We start from the raw sequence: 14,167 nt of genomic DNA, 5'->3' as shown, positions 1-14,167 counted from the left end.
GTGGTCTTCCAAACCCATTTGCTAATTTTACTCATTGTTGTGCACTTTGGTTTTTCATGTAAATTACATTTTAAAGATTGAACTATAATACGTTACTCAGATATATACTATTAAATTTAATTATTACATACAGTTTAAAATGGTTTATCAGTGTGAAATCCATCATTAATATATACATATATTCACATATATATGTGAATATATATATATATATTTTTCTTTTCTATGGTAGTGCTGGAGTTTGAACACAGGGCCTTGCATTTGCTAGCCAGGTGCTCTACTGCTGAGCCATACGTCCAGATCTTTTTTAGTGCTGGTTAGTTTTGAATAGGGTCTTGCTTCCTACTTAAGCATATGCCTGGACCCAGGATCCACCTATTTTAGTTTCCTTTCATGGCTAGGGTAGTAGGCATGCATAATTGCACCCAGCTTCTTGTGAAGTTTTCTGCTTGAGAATAGAAATGGAATCCTCCCAATTTTAGCCTCCCATGAATTTAGGAAATGTGCACCACTGAGCCCAGCTATGGGTTGAGAAGGGGACTTGAACTGTGATCCTCCCAATCTGAGCTTTTTTTTTTTTTTTCTCGGTCGGTCATGAGGCCTCAACTTAGGGCCTGGGTGCTGTCCCTCAGCTCTTCAGCACAAGGATAGTGCTCTACCACTTGAGCCACAGTGCCACTTCTGGCCTTTTCTGTTTATATGGTGCTGAGGAATTGAGCCCAGAGCCTCATGCATGCAAGGCAAGCACTCTACCACTGATTCACCTTCCCAGACCATCAATCTGAGCTTTTTGAGTAGCTGGGATTATAGGCATGAATCACCAGTGCCCAGCAAGTTTTGCCTTTTGTTTTTGATATATGTCAATATTGAGTTGATACATGATACAAGTAGTGTCCAACAGATAATTCTTTTCAATTTTAGGCTTTAAAGAACTGGATTGAAGAAAATTCTGCTCTGAACTTTCTAAAACCTGGCATATTGACAGGACGTGGCAGAACTGGTGAAGTGACAGGTATTTATATGCCAAAAACTCGGTTGAGAGTTCTGGCTCTATATTCCCTCTGTATCTGTACTAAATTAGTATGCTATTCTTTTTAATATTTATATTAGGAAGAATCAGGAGATGATCTATATACATGGTTATATATATATATATATGTATATGTGTATTTATATATGTATGCTTGCACAGTTGGGCTGATAAGACCCAAGAATTGTAGGGCAGGTAGTTGGAATTCCACGACCACGAGTTATTTGAAGTCTCTGAGCTCAGGAAAGGCCCAAGACCTTCTTTATAAAAGTTACCTGCATACGCCAGGCCCGCCTCGAACAAATTCCCTTTTGATTTAACCTAAAGTTAACTGACTAGAGAGTTTAATAGATTATTATACACAAGAATTTCACTTGTAAAGGCATGGCAATAGATTACAGAAGATGTCAGTGCTTTTTATCTGGGTTATAGAGCTTGAGTTCATGAAACCTGAAAGTCCCTGTGCATGTAGGGGGCACCATAGAATTTATCCCAAAATGAATATTTGCTCTAAAAAGGGCTTTATAAACTTCCCATGGGTGAGTAGATATGAAAATGTTTTGTCAGCTGTAGACTTCTATATGTATATTTTAAAAGTATTACTAGTAGCTGTTTGTTTTTGTGAAAAAGTCAATATTTTAATATTTGTTTTGGAATCACATGGCTTAAAGTCACACAACTTGTAAGTGCCAGCAGTGGGACTTGACTTTAGGTAGTATTGTGACAGATTTCTAGCTGTTTAAGGCCATCCTAAATGTCCTGTCTCTAAAAACAGGCACAGGGCTGGGCCCAGCTGCCTAAGATGGGGAGATCATGAATAGAAAGCACTTAGCACAGCACCCAGCATGTGATAAGCATTCTGGTTTCCCAGGGGAAAATACTGTGGTTGGTGAATTAGTTGTCTTGTTTTCCTGCTCTGACCAGGAATGACCCTCCCTGCACAGAAGTGTGTATTGGATGCATTCAGAGCCAACAGCAATAACAATATTCTGATTGTGACCTCGGTTGCTGATGAAGGCATTGACATCGCCCAGTGCAATCTGATCATCTTGTATGAGTATGTGGGCAACGTCATCAAAATGATCCAAACCAGAGGTGAGATGCCATTAGGAGGCCATTCCCAACACGCCTCCCATCTTGCCTGATTTGTGTGTTTGTCATTTAGACCTTTTTCCTTCATGGAGTCACGGTAGAGTAAGTGATCAATAGCACAGTGGACTCTGGCACTCGGTTAGGATTGGGTGGTCACAGCCTTGCTCATCAAACTTGTACAGCGCTGTGATTCTAGCTAACAACGGCACCACTTACCTTGCCCAGCAATGACTGACATATTTATAAAAGGAGATTTTTGACTGGATTGAGGCTTTGCTAATCCACACGTAGGTCTCTCCTGGCTGTAGGGTCAGAGGAGACTCACTGTATTCCAGAAGAAATGCTCCAGCATTCTTCTGTGCCACTGGACTCGAATCTCTGTCCTGGTCTCCTTTCCGTTGTCCCACTTCTCTCCACTTTCTAGAAGAGCTGCCATACTACCTTTCTGGGGTGGGGGAGGGAAATCCCTGAGCCTGCTACTTCCTTAGATATAAATAACAGTTATTTTCAATTTCCCTTAATGCTAAAGGGTCTTCAAAGTTTTCAACACCCACTTATCTTCCTGACTTGCTTCCTATGTGTGCCCGATTCATTATCCAGTCCAGTCCAGACTTGGCTTATTGCTTGTTGAAAGAGTTGCTCGTGTATTGTCATTCTTTATTCTGTCTCCCGCCTCCATCTCACCATGCCCTCATTCCTTCAGATGTACCTGTCTTTCCAATAGCATTTATAATAATCTACCTATGTTCTGGTGATTGTGAACTGATCTCCTCATTGCATAAAAGGCTTTTCAGGGGAGAGCCTTTATTATTCATTTATTATTCATCTTAAGATATTCTGTCACATTGAGGGTTCATGTTGGATTATCCTTAAAGCAAGATTTCTGACAATATGGCTGCCCTTATGCTTTATCATTAGACTCTTCAAAAGAGCTAGCCTAGGTAGATGCCTAGTGTATGTGCATATTTAACACAAAGGTGGATATCTGCATTTTTAAAAGTTCAGCTTTCCTGGAAAGCAGGATTCATTGAACCAAAGTTTAATTCTAGGAATAGTTCTCTCTCTTAATTTATATATTCTCATATTGTATCCAAATTTTCAAAGACACTAAGTAAAAATATTTTCTAGGCAGAGGAAGAGCAAGAGGTAGCAAGTGCTTCCTTTTGACAAGCAATGCTGATGTAATTGAAAAAGAACAGATGAACATGTATAAGGAAAAAATGATGAATGAATCCATTTCTAGACTTCAGGCATGGGATGTAGCACACTTTGAAAAAACGGTAAGCCTCTTCATCTGTTACTCTTAACAGGATCTGACCATATTAGCATATCCATAGCTCTTATTATCAACTAACTGTATTAACATCAACTGTGTGGTCCATGATCCACTAAACTGTTGTTTCCTGCTTATTGGACATTGAAATTGTTTTCTATTCTCAATAATAACAATCCTTGGAATTTTTAACCCAGTTTTCTAAACCTAACTCTATCTCAAAATTCCTAGATGTAGAATTATTGAGTCAAAGCTGTGTGTGGGCTTTTTGTTTTGATAAACACTGCCAATCGTCTTTCTAGTTTGTACCAATTTAAATAAGCAGTTATTTCAGAAAATTATGACATCTTTTATCATTTTCTCAGGATTTTTTTTAAATGCTAGTACTGGGGCATGCTGTCCCTTAGTTTTGTTTTTTTTTTGGGGGGGGGTCCGGTCGTGGTGCCTGAACTCTGGGCCTGGGCACTATCCCTCAGTTCTTCAGCTCAAGGTTAGCGCTCTACCACCTGAGCCACAGCGCCACTTCTGGCTTTTTTCTTTTTTGCTTATGTGGTGCTGAGGAATCGAAACCAGGGCCTCAGGCATGCAAGGCAAGCGCTCTACCATGAGCTACCTTCCCATCCCTGTCCCTTAGTTTTTGTTTGCTCAAGGCTGGCTCTCTACCACTTGAGCCACAGCTCTATTTGTAGCATTTTGCTGAGTAGTTGGAGATAAGAGTCTCTTGGATTTGAACCATGGCTGGCTTTGAACCATGGTCCTCAGATGTCAGCCTTCTAACAAGCTAGGATTACAGGTGTCACTCACCAGCACCTGGCTAGTCAAGATTTTTTTTTATTAAAACATTGTCTATGTTTAAAGTTCTATCCTATAATAGCCATTAATTGCATTGTTTTCAAGTAAGTGTTTTTAAGTAATGAAATAGATTTCATTAGTGCTCACACCTGAAGTTCTGATTTTAGATGCAAAAGGCATGCTGAGATAAGTTTGCTCATAAATTGACGGACAGTTCTTGAGAATTACACTGTGACACTGCAGGACACAGCTTTTCTCCTCACCTGTTCCTCACACTCCCCTCTGTATCACCTGAAGAGCCCTCATAGAACAACTGCCAGATCACGGGACAGGTGCTGGGATGTGCTTGCACGGTAGGGACAGTCAGGCATACCTGGGAGAGATGAATCTCTCAGGCCAGCCTCGTGGGCGTGACCTTCATTGTATTGTAACTTTGTTACAGAATCATCAAAAGAGATGAAGAAAGTAAAAAAACATAGCCACAGTGCATGTATGCTTACCATGTCTCCAGAACCTTTACAGGGATTGTAATCTCAGAATCTTTGGACAAGATCAAATATCTAGGATATTTATTACTAGGATCAGAGGTTCAAATCTCTGTTCTACTTATAGTGTTACTTTTATATTATGATTAACAATGTCTTGTAAATCATCAATCTCCTCATTTGTAAAGTTGGGAAAACATAGTTTTTTTTTAATTCACTGGACAATTATCAGAATAAAATGAGTATCTATTGCTTAGCATAGTATGTGCCAAAAAATGAGAGTTGTTGTTGGACAGAAGCACAAAGCACAGCTTGACCTCCTGAAGACAGACTTCACAATTCAGTATGCCACTCTGTAGTGTTCATAATTTAAAATCACATTCTCTATGCTAGAAAAAGTAGTGAGAAGCAATGTTCTAAAACAAGTTAACCCAAAATTACAATATTTTGGTCAATGTTTACTCTTTTTTGTTTTTATTCTGGTACTGGGGATTGAACCCAGGGTACCATACATGGTAGGCTTGTGTTTTACTATGTGAGCCACATTACCAGCACAATTTCAAAGGACATTTCTCTAAGTCTGGAGCGTAATAGATCTAAAACTTGTTTTGTTGGTGGGAAAACTATAGGGAAAGCTTTAGTTCCTCTCTTTAATTTTACTGGTAGGGTTCTCTTTCCACTGAGCTGTGTGTCCAGTTTGTAAGTTGAAGGGAGGCTTGAGATTGAGTTTATAACTGTGGCAGTTTTTCTCTCTTCTCTTGAGTAACAGTCTACTCTCATGTAACGGAATCAACATAGTAACTGTAGAGGAAGGTAGAGGTAGACTAGATGCATACATCATTTTGTAGCAGTGTGCCAGGAAAAGAATTGGGGTAGTAATAGGGCACCAGTAGCTCATGCCTATAATCCTAGCTACTCAGGAGGCTGAGATCTGAGGATTGTGCTTTGAAGCCAGCCCAGGCAGGAAACAGTGACTCTTATCTCCAATTTATAACACAAAAACCAGAAGTAGAGTTGTACCTCAAGTGGTAGAGTGCTGGAGATGAAGGAAAAAGCTAAGAGATAATACACAGGGAGGCCCTGAGTTCAAGCCTTAGTATTGGCACATCCACACAAAAACAAGTGGTGAGGTGAGGAGAAAACACCTTACATATGTGTTCAATTAGGCTACTTAATAGCATCCACAGACAGAAATAGTAAAGAATGAGCGGGAGCCCAAAGCAAGCATAGTCAGGAGTCATTGGTAGCAGGTCATACCATGGCAAGTGGGAGCAAGATTTTAGGCTTATCCTTGTCCTGCTATCAATAGCCAGCCCAGCTGCTGTCCAAAGACGTAGACTTTGATTGCAAAGATTTAACAGAACAAGGTGGAAAAACTCTTATATTCATTAAACAAGAAATCGCCTTTAATGAAGACTCGGGTCGGATTTGAGTATGTTATGTATACATGAAGAGCTGAGCTGAAGGCTCAGGTGGTCAGTCATTTGTCCCTATAGCAAATGCAAGGCCCTGAGTTCAAGCCCAGATACCACCACTAACTAAAATACATATGTGTTAAACTCATGGAATTCAACATTTTCTGGGATTGAAGGGGAGAAAACACAGATTTAGACAATTGGGGCTCTCTTCCTTTTGTTTCATTCAATAGGTTGACACTTATGGTAGGTGTCATTATGTTTGAAACAGTGAATATTATGTATCTATCTGTAAAGAATCTCTAAAGGTTTTTGAGAAGGCAGTCCTGGGGCTTGAAATCAGAGCCTGGGCGCTGTCCCTGAGTTTTTTTTTTTTTGTTGTTGTTGTTTTTTAGCTCAACACTAGTACTCTACCACTTGAGCCATAGCTCTGCTTCCAGCTTTTTGGTGGTTAATTAGAGATAAGAGTCTCAGGGACTTTTCTGCTCAGACTGGCTTCAAACTGATCATCAGATCCCAGTCTCCTGAGTAAGCCAAGAGTAAGCTACCAGCACCCATCTAGGATTTCTAAAGTTTTGCCCACCACTAAAAGAGAAAGCATGGTTCACATGAATCATACACTCTATGTACAGTGCTTTTATGGGCATTTTGAAGAAGCAATTGGAATACCATTAGGAGAACCAATAAATCATCTCTGAGATGTTTAAAAAACAATACAAATAGGTAGCTTAGTTCCATGGAAGTTGCAAATCATTATGCTGTGGCAGTACTCAGAATTACATTTAATAAGGCTTTTCTTTTGGAATGCAGGTTCACCATATACAGATTGATGAAAAATTCAGCAGAGACAGTCAACAAAAACCCAAACCTGCTCCTGTTAAGGAGAATAAGAAACTGCTGTGTGGCAAGTGCAAGAGCTTGGCGTGCTACACGGCTGAGGTCCGAGTGATAGAGGTAAGCAGCCTTCTTTTCCAGACCTACTTGATGTCTGTTGTCTACGAGTGAAATATTGATGGGAGGAATATTATTACTTCTGTTGCTATTGTTGTCATGGTTCTTGTATTTAAAAAATATAGGACCTTCTTGGTAAAAGGGTTAGTTGTATAGGAATACAAGACAGTGTCACTACAGAAGGGCACACAGATTAGATTACAGATGACAAGGTAACAGTTGGACAAGAAAAGTAGGTTGCGGGGCCCACGACCTGGTAGGGTGACATGTTGCATATTTTGTAAGAGGGTTAGATAAGAAGAGTCTTGCCCTTCACAGATCTTAACAGCTCTCCTTTCTGAATCGATGAGGAACATCTGCTTCTAGGAGCCAGGTTTGCTGGGAAGTTTGTCTTCCTTCTGTTTGTGAGGAGCTCTGGGTCCCCTCACTTAGCAATCCTCCAGTGTGTGACTGGGTGAATGGACCCTGAGCTGGCCCTCAGGTGACTCGTATTTCTTTCTTTTCCTAACTGAAAATTAAATTAAGTGAGAACATACCTGCTTTTCATCTCAGGTGACTGTGGATTTTTTTTTTTTTTTGCCCTCCTGGGGTTTAAATTCAGAGCCTTCTGCTTGCTAAGCAGGTGCTTTACCACTTGAGTCACACCTTCAGTCCCTTTTCCTTGTTTTTTTTTTTTTTTTTGTCAGGAGTGGGGCCTGGGCGCTGTCCCTCAGCTCTTTAGCTCAAGGCTAGCGCTCTACCACTTGAGCCACAGCGCCACTTCTGGCTTTTTTCTTTTTGCTCATGTGGTGCTGAGGAATTGAACCAGGGCCTCATGCATGCAAGGCAAGCGCTCTACCACTGAGCCACCTTCCCAGCCCCTTGGTTGAGAATATAGAGAAGAAAAGTTATCCCAATTATCAGGAAAGATAGGGAGTGAATAATGATTGTACCCAAGACAGATAATTGGGATGGAAATTATGTCAGCTCAGTTGGCTGAGACTAATTTAAGGAAGGTCTTGAAAATTAGGCAGAAGACTGTATTCAGTCGTCATTGGGAATTCCATTGTAAAAGGGCAGAGTTACTTGATGAATGTGAGGGAAATGTAGAAAAACACTGCTATCCAGGGTGAACTTTCTGACAGCAGTTCAGCTGGAGGCCAGTTTTCAGTGAAGGTGAGGATGAAGCAGCAGGGAAGAAAAAGGAGAGGTGAAGCCAGAAGACATTTTTAAAGGGAGGAACAGTTGGTTAAGTTGAGGATAAAATCCAAGTGCCCCTTCACTTCCTTAGGACTATACAGCTTCTAGCTTTGGGATTTATAATTAGGGTGTTCAGGAGGGGAGGTTTGGTGGTGATCTCGAGGAAATAAGTTTGTTGGCCTAGCAGTTTCTAGAGTTCAAGTGGATATGGCCTGTCTTCAGTGTTAAGATCATGAGTTAGGGGCTAGTAGAATTTTTTTTTCCTTGAAATTTACATCCGTGTTCTGGCCTTATAAATCAAAAATGTCTTTCTCAACTAATTCATGGGGCTGACAATTTAGATCTCTAAGGAATAGATTAGTAATTGATGGGTTTTAAAATCTTTGTATATTAATCTATATGTACAGTAGCCATTTCTAATCATTTACACGTTATTTTTTTCCTTCACTGTTTTAGCACATAAGACCCTATAAAGAAAATATTATTGCCAATGGAAGTTTTTATGTTGTTTTGTGCTGGTACTGGTGCTTGAACTCAGGACCTTAAGCACTAACTATACTTTCTTGTGTTCAGCTAGTGCTCTCAGTGAAAAAAAAAAATAACATCCAAGTGTGTTTTTCATATGCACAAAAACTGCTCATAGTTATCTGGAAATAAGTTAATATTTGATTTATTTGATTTTTTTGTCGGTTGTGGGGCCTGAACTCTGGGCCTGGGCATGGTCCCTCAGCTCTTCAGCTCAAGACTAGCGCTCTATCACTTGAGCCACAGCGCCACTTCTGGCCTTTTCTGCTTATGTGGTGCTGAGGAATCGAACCCAGGGCCTCATGCATGCAAGGCAAGCACTCTACCACTGAGCCACCTTCCCAGCCACTTCTTTTATTTTTAAAATAGGGTGTCACCTTTTACTCACAATGACTTGGCCCATGACCCTAGTTATACTTCGTAGCTGGGATGCCAAATGTGCTCTGGTATGCCCAGCTCTTAGTTGAGAAAAGGGCTTATAAACTTTGTGTTCTAGTTTTGAACTGTAGTCCTTTTGATCTCAGCCTCCTCAGTAGCTAGGATTTCAGGTGTGAGCCACCATGTTTGGTTTGAAAGGTTTTTTCCCCCCCTTTTTAAGGAAAAAGAAAGGGAAAAAAATGCCAGGAGCTGGTGGCTAACTTCTGTAATCCTAGCTATTCAAGAGGCTGAGATCTGAGGTTCATGGTTTGAAGCCAGACAGAGCAAGAAAGGCTATGAGACTCTTATCTCTAGTTAACCACCTAAAAAAAAAATCAGAAGTGATAGGGTACTAGCCCTAAGCAAAAAAGCTTAGGGACAGTGCCTAGCCATGAGTTTGAGTCCCAAGACTGGCAAAAAAAAAAAAAAAAAAAAAAAGACAATTAGGGATTGCTTCGAACATTCTCTTATTTGTGCTGTGTCTCCCGTTATCTTAGGATTGCCATTACACCGTAGTTGGAAATGCCTTCAAAGAGCGCTTTGTGGTTAAACCACACCCCAAGCCCAAGACCTATGGGAGTTTTGTGAAGAAAGCAAAGATATTCTGTGCCAGACCAGACTGCAACCATGACTGGGGAATACACGTGAAGTATAATGCATTTGAGATTCCGGTCATCAAAATCCAGAGTTTTGTTGTAGAGGATGTTGCAACCAGAGCTCAGACATGGTTCTCAAGGTGGAAGGACTTTAACTATGAGTGGACACAATTTGCTCCTGCAGAAATGTCCATTTGACTTAGGACCTCAGTCTTCTGCTCTAGGCAGTGGTGAGTGAGTGAAATTAATCCAGTGAGTACAACCATGAATTGCTGTTCCTCTATGGTGATATTCGACAGCTCATTCTGTATTAAATATTTATCACTTAACCTCACCTTCTGTTTTCAGCAGTTTGAACCTCATTACATACACAAAACACAGGGCATCATAGCATTGAATACTTTGCAGAGTAACAGAACTCACAGTGCTTGGGGAAAAGTTAATCTTGTTTCAATCCTTCTTTTAAGAACTGAATGCCTGCGGGTCCCCGGTAAGCATGCCTGTAATCCTAGCTGCTCAGGAGGCTGAGTTCTGAGGATAATGGTTTGAAGCCAGCTCAGGCAGGAGCTGTGAGACTTTTATCTCTAAGTAACCCCCCAAAAGCTAGAAATGGAGCCGTGACTCAAATGAATGCTAGCCTTGAGCAAAAAAGCTCAACAACAGCACCCAGAACCCAAGTTTAAGCCCCAGGACCGGCACCAAAAACAAAACAAAACAAACCCTACTGCCAATGAACATGTAATTTCTCAATGTACATTGAAAGGAACAAATGAGATGTGGAAAGGTTTTCCATATCTTCTTTTTCCTAACCTACTACAAATTGGCCTTTGTCCTTAACAATCTGCTGAAATCCTTCTTTTTTTTTAATCATTAAGTAGTTATATGTACAAAGGGTTTTCATTTTAACATGCCAGTTAATGATATTGTTCTGCTCAAGGGTAGGGGTGATTGCGGCTGCCAAACCCACTGATGTAGTAGGTGGATTGTGGCCTAGCCCTCGGCAAAGAGCTTGAGACCTAAGTTAAAAAAAAAAAAAAAAAAAAAAGCAAAACATGAGGCTGGGAAGGTGGCTCAGTGGTGCCTTGCATGCATGAGGCCCTGGGTTCCATTCCTCAGCACCATATAAACAGAAAAAGCCAGAAATGGTGCTGTGGCTCAAGTGGTAGAGCACTAGCCTTGAGATGAAGAGCCAATGGACAGCGCCCAGGCCCAGAGTTCAAGCCCCACACCTGACTGAAAAAAAAGCACAACTAAACAAAAAAAGGGCTGGGGATGTGGTTCAAATGGTAGAGTACCTGCCAAACAAGTGTGAGTTGGCCCTGAGTTCAAACCCCCATACCATCAAAACGAAAATCAAGGAAACTACCCAACTCTTGTTGCTTTGTCTTTCCTCTTTCCCAGTCTTTACATTGGTTCCTCTTTTCTGATACCTATGTCATTCAAAGTGTATGTGTTAAGGCAACAGATATGTAGCAGTTCACTGTGTAGCATGATAGTGGAAACATTTTAGTAGTGAGGGCACATCAGTTACACAGCATTCCTTGAAAAGGGCTTTTGGTATTTTATCAGCCTCATATGTTCTGTTCATTTCTTCTCATGTTCTTTGAATAGTAAACTGAAGCCATTACCCAATAATAGTTAATGGTTAACACTTGGGCTGTTTTTAATCCAAGTCTCCTGAATGATACTGCCAAAGTAGTTTTGTTTGGCTGTCCTTCCTACTTAAATAATCAGAATATGTACCCAAGTTTATTCTGGTGTCTCTCAGAAAGGTTTGTTGACAATTCAGAAACATGGAGACAACAGGAAGAATTTTATTATTTCTATCAGATCAAGAATTTCATTGAGCTGGGTGCTGGTGGCTCACACCTGTAGTCCTGCTCAAGAGGCTGAGATCTAAGGTTCACAGTTCAAAGCCAAGCCCTGGGCAGGAAAGTCCATGAGAGTCCAATTATCCACCAAAAAAGCCAAGGAGAGCAGAAGGCCCTCAAGTCAGGCGCCAGAACTCATTCTCTCTCTCTCTCTCCTCTCTCTCCTCTCTCTCTCTCTCTCTCTCTCTCTCTCTCTCTCTCTCTCTCTCTCACACACACACACACACACACACACACACAGAATTTCATTTAAGCTTCTTCCTAAATTGATCAACATCAAATGTTTGTAGATCACTAGATTATCAATGACATTGCAAAACTTCAGAGGTTATAGTTCAGTGGTATGTTCAGCACACAGGACCACACAACCCTTTTCACATAACACCTGTTGATATTTGAAGACGACTGAAGACTGTCCAGTGCACAGCTGGCCAAGATACCCACATCACTCTGCAGGTGGATGGGATGAGCTGCAGCCTTTCTTCCATTTGATCTGCTGAGCAGTCCTGTGGGCAAGTAGCCTGAGAAGTTTGCTAGTTATAAAGCTTCTCTCTGCACTGATGATTATTTTGCATATGAGGAAAAAGAACCTAAGGATTGGTTTTCATAAGATGTATGAAAAGTGCGTCTTATGTAGTAGGCACTTGATGATTACTAATAATATTCTTAGTAAGATTTAATAAAATGGATTGCTTAAATCAACTTGCTGGGAGCTTATTTTGAATTGGTATTTCATTAGACTATCTCTTTTTATATGAGATTCCCTTCCTTTGCTGCTATAGTTTTAAGGACTGTAATAGGAGATATAAAGTGTCTACGGGAAATGTATATCAGAAGTTAGTGTAGGTGAAGGCAAACAGACCTTCAAACTAGAGAGGAAAGCAGACGAAAGCTAAATCAAGACCACCGAGAATTCCTTTGACTTTTCCATGGAATCCTGCCCCTCCCAGGCATGGGCCTACTTCTGACCAACAGTTGAAATGCTGGTCGCTGGCTTTCCTGATAAAGGCTGTTCCTCAGAACCGGGGAGTCCTTTCCATGGTCACGGGCCCAATCCCCATGAAAGCACCCTGGTAAGGTACACAGCCATTTGTATTTTTTGAAGTTCTCCAGGTGGCTCAGATTAGATGCCTGTTATATAACCACAGGCCTCATTATCTTAGGGGTTCCAGCCAGTACTGACATGGTGTTTACATGCTGAAATCAAGTTTTCTGTCCAAGGCCTGATTGTGAAAGATCTGATGCCAAAATATACTACAAAGTTGTAGCAACCTGAACAGTATGGTACTGTCATAAAAACATACAGTATAATAGATGTGCCAGAAATGAACTAATACATACATGATCAATTGAGTTTTGACAAGGGAGCTAAAAACATACAATGAAGAACGGAGAAGCTGCTTTCCAAAATGGTATTGGGAAAACTGGAAGTCCATATGCAAAAGAATGAAACTGGATCTTTATCTCATGCCATGTGGAAAAATCAACTCAAAATGAATTAAACATGAAACCTGACACAAGAAAGTACTGGAATGTATTGAATACATCTTTGACATTGGAATAGGTAATGATTTTTTTTGGCTATAATCCCAAAAAGCACAAACAACAGACAAGACTACATCAAAATAAAAGATTCTATAGACAAGGAAACAAGGACAGAGACTATTTTCAAGTCAAACATTTGATAAGGAGTTAAGATCTAGACGTTATGGATATTACAACTCAACAACAAAAATGAAATAATCCAATTTTTAAAATGACCTCAACAGACATATAAGCCATAGAAATGGCTAATAAGTGAAAAATCATTAAAAATTATTATCAGGGAACTGAAAATTAAAACTATAATGAGATTTCAAAGATGTTACTATCAAAGAGATCAAAGATAAGTGCAATGAGAATGTTTGCCACGATGGAAACATTTACAGAGCCAGAAAGAAACAATATACACAGTCTGAAGAAAACTAAAAATATATGATCCAGCAATCCCACCTCTGGATATATTGTTAAAAGAAATAAAACTCACGGAACTGTAGAATAGAATGGTAATTGCCAAAGGCTGGGGAACCCATTGTGTTCATAAATTGCATGTTCAGTCGAAAGTCCTTTGGGCAACTTCTTAAAGACAATAATAATTAGTAAAACTAATAAAAACTGGAAGCTGGGCACTCAAGGCTCATGCCTTGCTACTCAAGAGACTGAGATCTGAGGATTGCAGTTTGAAGTCAGCCTAAGCAGGAAAGTCCATGAGATTCTCATCTCTAATTAATGACCAGAAAACTGGAAGAGGTGCTCGTGGCTCCAAGTGATAAAGCGCTAGCCTTGAGAAAACGAGCTCAGGGACAGCCTTCAGACCCGAGTTCAAGCCCCATGACTGACAAAAAACCAAAACAAAAAAAAAACCAAAATGGAAGTACTGGGCTGATGTGAAAGGGTACAAAATTACAGGGTTAAGTTCAAGAGCTCTATTGTACAACGTAGTGATTACAGTTAACAATACATTATTTCTTCCCTCTGTACAGTATGTTCTCAAATAAAATA

The 14,167-nt window shown here is 40.3% G+C and overlaps 1 protein-coding gene across 3 annotated transcripts in view; it reads left to right on the top strand.

Annotated features, from left to right (window-relative positions):
• Rigi (RNA sensor RIG-I) overlaps nucleotides 1–12,328 on the top strand; it is a 49,771-nt gene extending 37,443 nt beyond the window's left edge. For all 3 annotated transcript variants that reach the window (XM_070008488.1, XM_070008471.1, XM_070008479.1), the window contains exons 14-18: nucleotides 922–1,012; nucleotides 1,955–2,125; nucleotides 3,251–3,402; nucleotides 6,898–7,041; nucleotides 9,657–12,328. In XM_070008488.1, the coding sequence (XP_069864589.1) occupies nucleotides 922–1,012; nucleotides 1,955–2,125; nucleotides 3,251–3,402; nucleotides 6,898–7,041; nucleotides 9,657–9,953 (855 nt within the window). In that variant the 3' untranslated portion in view covers nucleotides 9,954–12,328. The remainder of the gene's footprint in view (nucleotides 1–921; nucleotides 1,013–1,954; nucleotides 2,126–3,250; nucleotides 3,403–6,897; nucleotides 7,042–9,656) is intronic.
• The last annotated feature ends 1,839 nt before the right edge of the window (nucleotides 12,329–14,167 follow it).

The sequence above is a fragment of the Dipodomys merriami genome, unplaced genomic scaffold, assembly GCF_024711535.1.
Source record: "Dipodomys merriami isolate MVZ:Mamm:240054 unplaced genomic scaffold, mDipMer1.0.p SCAF_11, whole genome shotgun sequence".
NCBI classification, from domain to species: domain Eukaryota; kingdom Metazoa; phylum Chordata; class Mammalia; order Rodentia; family Heteromyidae; genus Dipodomys; species Dipodomys merriami.
Note: the sequence above shows the minus strand (reverse complement) of the source record. Positions and strands in the feature narration are given on the sequence as shown.